A 6,825-nucleotide genomic window follows, 5' to 3' on the forward strand; every position below is an offset into this window, starting at 1 on the left:
AAAACTCAGATGAACAGATATTTGCATATTGAAGGGAAATTACGTATGCATCTGAAAATGATCAATTTTTACTTAGGCAAGGCCAAAAAAGCAAACCCAGCCTTCTTTTTCTTTTCTTCTTCTCAGCTTGTCTGGTGCATATTCCACTCAGTTCCTTAAATGGGTCCACTAGATGAGCCTTTTTTTTCCTCTCTCTACATTCACAGACCACTCTAAATCATTAATGAAATACCGAAGTGTTTAAAAAATTGAACCCTCAAAAAAGACCTATCTTCCACACAGCATTAAGGTTATCAGTTTAGAAGATGCTATCTATTTGGTAATATGCTTGTCACTCAAAGAAAATGCCTTTTTCTTTGGAATCTAAAGCAGTTCAAAGTTGAATCAAGGGCTACTTTAAATCCCTCATGAGGGGTGAGGTGGGGCAAAATGGGTGAAGGTGGCCAAAATGTACAAACTTCTAGTTATAAAACAAGTTAAGTACTAGGGTGTCAATTATAGCATGTGACTGTAGTTAATAACATTGTATTCCATATTTGAAAGTTGCTCAGACGGGCACCTGGGTGGCTCAGTCAGTTAAGCAAGCGACTTCGGCTCAGGTCATGATCTCGCAGTTTGTGGGTTCCAGCCCTGGGTAAGGCTGTGTGCTGACAGCTCAGAGCCTGAAGCCTGCTTCAGATTCTGTGTCTCCCTCTCTCTGCCCCTCCCCCACTTGTACTCTGTCTCTCTCTCAAAAATAAACATACCTTAAAAAAAAGAAAGTTGCTCAGAGAATGGATCTTAAAGTTCTCATTTCAAGGGAAAAAAATTCTGTAACTGTGTGCTGATAGCTGTTAATTAAATGCGATCATTTCACAATGTGTACAAATACTGAATCATGATGTACATCTGAAAGTAATGTTATATCTTAATTATACCTCAATAAAAACACTAAATAAAAACAAAACAAAATATAATAAATCCCTTGTCCCTATTTCCCTTGATCTTCTACTTTCATAATCTTGAGTTACATTAAAAGCCTATGAACTTAAAATGGCTTCTTTAGTCCCCTGTCCCAAATATCATAATAAATGTTCCCAGGTGATTCTGATATGTAGCAAAGTTTCAGAATCAATGCTCTACTAACATATCCGGTGAAAGTTTCTTATTTTACACTTTAAAAAGTGCTTTTGTTTTTTGGAAAGAGGTAGAGGCGTACATAGTCAAGGATTCAGCTAGTTTGCAAAAAGCAGCAAACTATCAGGGGAAAACATACACAACAGGGTATAGGATAGAGCTGTGTGTGTAAGGGACAGAGAGACACACAGAGAGAGCATGTATGTATGATCTCTTTTAAAAGCTTCCTGCTGCCATTTGATTCCATTCCAAGCGTTGTGTTGTTAAGCATGCTTCCTTACTGAGTCATGAATTGCTATATATGCACTTATTCTTTTTTATAACTTCAAATGCCAGTGACAGTAATTACCTGGCAAATAAAGATAGAATAAAGACCAGCCCCTTAAGGAAAAGAAAATTGCATTTTACCCACTATAGCCATTTGTCATGTAATTCAATCATTAGCTCCATTTCATGTTTCTTGCCGGCAAGTCCTAATAAACCACTTCATTTTGGGCAAATCCCCGGGGGGTGGGGGGGGGTAGCATATTAAGCCAAATTATGCAGAAGTGTCCTAGCAGATTCAGCAGAACCCGACAAAATTACATATAGGGCGCACCTGGATTCACCGACTGCCCAAAAAAAATCCCTAAAGTCCCAGGCAAGAAGCAACAAGTCTCAACCCAAGCCCACACTCCTTCCGGGAGGGGGAGATATTTTTTTCCTATTCCAGTAACTGTTTGTTCATTCATTTGCTCATTCATTCACTCAAACACTACTTCATTCATTCATTCAATCACTACTGAATATCTATTAAAGGCCAAGTACTGAGTTAGGACAAACCAAGGGGGCACAGCAAGGAGTCAGGGAAAACAGGTTGTAAAAAAAAAGCCAGTAATTACTAGTCACAGAGTGCTATGGAGAAAACTGTGGTGACTGCCAATAATGAGAGGGGTCACAGGGCGCTGGTGGTTGGTGAGGGAAGGTCACTCTGAGGACGGACACTTAAGCATATAGCAGATATGTGGCCTCCCAAGCAAAGAACTGAGGAAAGAGCATCCATCACTGAATTTCTGAGCTGACAGAAACGTTAACACTTGCGGTTACCTCCATGATTAGGAGAAATGAAGAAGAAGCAAGGAATTTAGGGAACTTGCCAAAGCACACTCAGATCAACCAGCTGCCAAGTGTGGACCTGATTCAGAATACCGGACTGAAGTAGCCAAAGGAACAAAATGTCCCTGTAAAACCCAACCTGACCGAGGCAGGTGGCACTGGTCCGCTCAACCCCAGGTTAATCGATTCCTTAGTTTGACTTGGTTTATCTTCTCATCTCCTCTTTTCACACTCAAAACCGTCTGAAAATCTCAAGGTTTATTGCAGATTTGCTATTAACATAGGAGTGTTGATAAGAAGCCAGGTTAGAAGGCTTTTGGCCCTTTGTGGTCCCATCCAACCCCTGAGTAGCTTGGTCTAATTAAAAAAAAAAAAAGACTGAATCCAATCTGGCCAACACTGATAGAAATGATCTCCCTCACTGACTACCATGACAAGAAAAACAAAAGTCCACTCATCTGGAATTCTCAGAACACTGACTCTTTATCTGAAAAAGATTTTAAGGTTCTCTTTTGGAGAAGATCAAGTAACCATTTCTAGTTTTTAAAAAGGTGATAGAGGGAAGGTAAGTTGACTGACCTATCAAGTTAAGTACCTAAATATAACAAAACTAAAATAAAGCACTGACTCAGGACCCAGCCTTCATATAAGAAAAAGTCCTTATCATGCGACTAATCTCTTGAGCATCTTGTCATAAGCTAAGTTCACTAAGCCAGGACTGACTCTGCCTAGCAACCCAACAGATAACCCCACTAATGTAAGAGTTATTACAAAGCTGCCCAGTGATACTTAACTTTTGCCTCTGTGAGTGATGGACCTACCAATTCATGCCTTGCTAGAACGTGTTACGTGCAAACTGGCAAAATGATGATTACAGTCATAACTTGCAAAACAACTCAGGAAATCACTGAGTCTGCCTTACAGAAATAAATCCTGGCTGTCTTGAGCACTAGGGTTCAATATAATGTCCCAAGGGAACGGGAAAAGGGCTAATTCCATTTTCATGAGGACATGACTGCAGGGAAGCAAGTACACATTTTTCAACTGCAAATCTTACATGATTTTTTAAGTTGGGGGAAATGGGATTAAAATAGATTCACCCCGACGTAGACAGAACAGACAGGGTATCTTGCTACCTGATCTTTATAGCATACCACTGAAAGAATGCATTCTCAAGGAAGGTCATTTGTAATGGGAAAATGCATCTTAAGACAAAAGAAACAAGACATCTCTGCAATTGCCAGATGCTTCGTCAATCTTTTCTTACGCAAAAGCATTGTGTCTGTGCCTAAGTAACTTGTTCCCAGGAGCTCACTGGCAGCGCAGGAACTACAAAGACATCCTTGCCCAACAAGCCTCGACACAAAATATCAGCCCTGCAGGCTTGCTTCAAAGAGGATCACCTTGAATGTGTCACAGCTAGTTAGCTCTTATCAAAGGCTCAATTGATGGTAGTGATATTTATGAACGATTATCCAAGAACCTTATTTTCTGTCTCCACCTAATCAACTTCCGGGCACCAGAAGACTTGGGTCTTTTTCTCTTTGTCTTCTCCTCTCCAAAAGAATGACCTTTGCTAATTCCACATTACTCTTATAGCCTCAGTTTTCATTGAAAAGCGTTTGTTATAAAACCCATACAGAGCAGTTTCCCTGATCTCATTCTATGCCCCCTCCTATATATATAAACTCCTCCATAAGAAAGTTTTTAGGCCACCTGGGTGGCTCAGTCTGTTAAGCATCTGACTTCAGCTCAGATCATGATCTCGCGGTCCGTGAGTTCAAGCCCCATGTTGGGCTCTGTGCTGACAGCTGAGAGCCTGGAGCCTGCTTCAGATTCTGTGTCTCCCTTTCTTTCTGCCCCTTCCCCACTCACTCTCGCTCTCTCTCTCAAAAATAAACATTTAAAAAAGTTAAAAAAAGAAAGTTTTAAAACATTTCATTTAATTTAATGCCCTGGAAAATTAATATGCTCTCTTTCCTGACAGCAAACATCACATAACCAACTTTATTTCCTTTTACTTGGAGTTTACACTCAAATCATAGTAGTCCAGTCCTACTATACTGCTTCTTAACATTAGCCTATTTGTTTTCTCCTAGAAATAGACAAAGTGTCTCCTAGAAATAGACAAAGTGTCTATTTCTATTTATGATGTTATCAATATACAACTTGTTATCTGCTAATATATTACTAGATTACTTACTTTATATCTATTTGTGTTTATATCTAACTTGCTATGTCAAATCTTTTTAGAAGAAAAGTATAAGTAAAATTAAAACACACTTGCAGTGTGAATCCTAGGCATGAAGTGACATGAACATACCTCCAAATTAATCACATAAAGCCCCAAATGATATCGCTTTGAAGTGGGATTGTACAATCATCCCCATTTGACACACCAAACAGACCACTATGCTATGTGGAAGACTTGCCCAAAGGCAACACAGGAAGGAAGCAGTGGAGATTCTGATGCATAATTCAGCACCAGTTCCCACCAAGGCTCAGTCTGGAAATTCGAGTGGTTTTGCTAGATACAGGATACCAACCTCCTCGCCACTGGCTATTCGGTGAGCCAGATCTTTTAAGTTTCTCATCATTCTTTCATCCCGAAAATCATAAGGAAACGTTTCTGTCCATTCTGTCAGGAGTTGAAGGATTTTGGGTGCAATTTTTCTTATCTGGTTCTAGGGAGAAAAAGCAAATCTCATTCAGTGAAGTCTATCAACACAGACTGCATCAAATACCTAATTACAAACAGTATCACGGGTAAACTTCTAGCAAAGTCTAGTCCCCCTGCCCCAAGTCAATGCCAAGTACCACCAACTTAGAGCAGGATCTAGGGATCTTCCATGGCATTAAATTTATATTGTCGGGTTTTGTTTGTTTGACATGAAGGGCATGACAGTTTATTTTAAAAGCATTGTACCATACTCATCATAATGACCAGCAAACACATTATGATGGCTTTTCTCTTGGGTAGTAGCATGGCAGTATTGTAATATGCTAAAATGTTTCAATAGGACCAAGAACGTTAGAGAAATAAAGATCTTAGATGAAAATGAACACTAATAATTCTGGCATCCTACCCTATATTGTGTTCTTTATACCATTCCCAATCCCTTTGCATAGCCATGATACCATTAATGCCCCTCAGCCTGGTGATAAGGAAACCAACTTCACAAAACCTAAGCCACAGAGTTACCAATCCTAGTAGAAATAGAAAAGAGAGGGGTGCCTGGGTGGCTCAGTTGGTTAAGCGTCCGACTTTGGCTCAGGTCATGATCTCACGGTTTGTGAGTTCAAGCTCAGTGTTAGGCTCTCTGCTGACAGCTCAGAGCCTGGAGCCTCCTTCAGATTCTGTGTCTTCCCCTCTCTCTGCCCCTCCCATGCTCATGTTTTGTATCTCTCTGTCTCTCTATAATAAATAAAAACATTAAAAAAAAAAGAAACAGAAAAGAGAAAGCATACTTATAGAGAAAATTGTGAAGTTCAAAACATATCATTACCTTATCGCTATTAGGGTCACTTAGTCTCTGGTGCTCAACACACAAGTGGCAGACTTTGGCCATTAACTCATATGGATGCATAAATAACCGAGAACTGAGTAGGAAGGTAAATATGTATGTTCTCTGTGGCAAGAGAGGGAAAAAAATCATCACGTTATATTCTCAGTGAAACTACTATCTTTCCCATATAGGGTACATCTTAATTCATTAAGTTCTCTTCATCAGAATTAATATGCTACAGTTTCAAAAGTAATGCTTAGTAGCAAAACTCCAGAAGATGGATTTTTCCTTTGCCTTCTGATGTATCTCTTCCCTTAAACCATACCAAAAAAACCCCAGAAGTACAAGATAAGTTTATCTGCTGAAAGTATTCAAAGCACATTTTCACATCCATCCTCTGGAGTCAGTATCCCAGGACACCTAACTCATTTTAGTAAAGAGAAATGAAGTGCAGCCCAGAGAAAGAGATCTAGCTTAAATAGACCACCCATACAGAATCTTGTTCTGGGTCCAAATGTTATGGTAACTCAATGGAAACCAAAAAACCCGCCAACCCACATCAGCCCAGGGATCCTCTGGTGTGTTCAGTGAGGCACATTGCGGTTTGCGTGCTTGTGCCTGAACATTCAAAGGCGGGCTTGCAAGTCGTCTATATACTTGCTCAAAAGCTAGGCAATTTGATAAAACATAATATCACACTATACACTTTTCTTTAACTACACTGTCTCCTAAGAAGCCAGGAATGAAGTACAGCTTATTTATTATAATAGTTTCAGACTCCCAATGAAAGAAAAGTCCCAGTTGTTTTTTGTTTTTTGTTGGGTTTTTTTTTTTTTTTTTANGGCTGAACAAGGGATTCCTTTTATGTTTGATTACAAGTTTTCCCTGTGTGGCAACATATTTCAAAATGCTATGTAACAAATCACACACACAGAGAGAACTCAGGAGGAAACACTATGGTGAATTACAGTGGCAAGCACAAACTATCCTTCGCACACCAAGGTCATTATTGTATTTGTAAAAACATATGAATCTAGTGTCTAGATATTTTCATGCAATCTTTATCAACAACCAGCTGTTGTTGAGTAACAGGGGCAGCTGTAGCATC

At 39.5% G+C, this 6,825-nt stretch overlaps 1 protein-coding gene across 5 annotated transcripts in view; it reads right to left on the bottom strand.

Moving 5' to 3' along the window:
- RASGEF1B (RasGEF domain family member 1B) overlaps positions 1-6,825 on the bottom strand; it is a 433,337-nt gene that overhangs the window by 19,441 nt on the left and 407,071 nt on the right. For all 5 annotated transcript variants that reach the window (XM_077774800.1, XM_077774796.1, XM_077774797.1 and 2 more), the window contains 2 exons: positions 5,718-5,840; positions 4,758-4,895 (listed from right to left, as the gene is read on the bottom strand). In XM_077774800.1, coding sequence (XP_077630926.1) covers positions 4,758-4,895; positions 5,718-5,840 — 261 coding nt within the window. The remainder of the gene's footprint in view (positions 1-4,757; positions 4,896-5,717; positions 5,841-6,825) is intronic.

Source organism: Crocuta crocuta, unplaced genomic scaffold (genome assembly GCF_008692635.1).
Source record: "Crocuta crocuta isolate KB4526 unplaced genomic scaffold, BGI_CrCroc_1.0 scaffold237, whole genome shotgun sequence".
In the NCBI taxonomy this organism is placed as follows: Eukaryota; Metazoa; Chordata; class Mammalia; order Carnivora; family Hyaenidae; genus Crocuta; species Crocuta crocuta.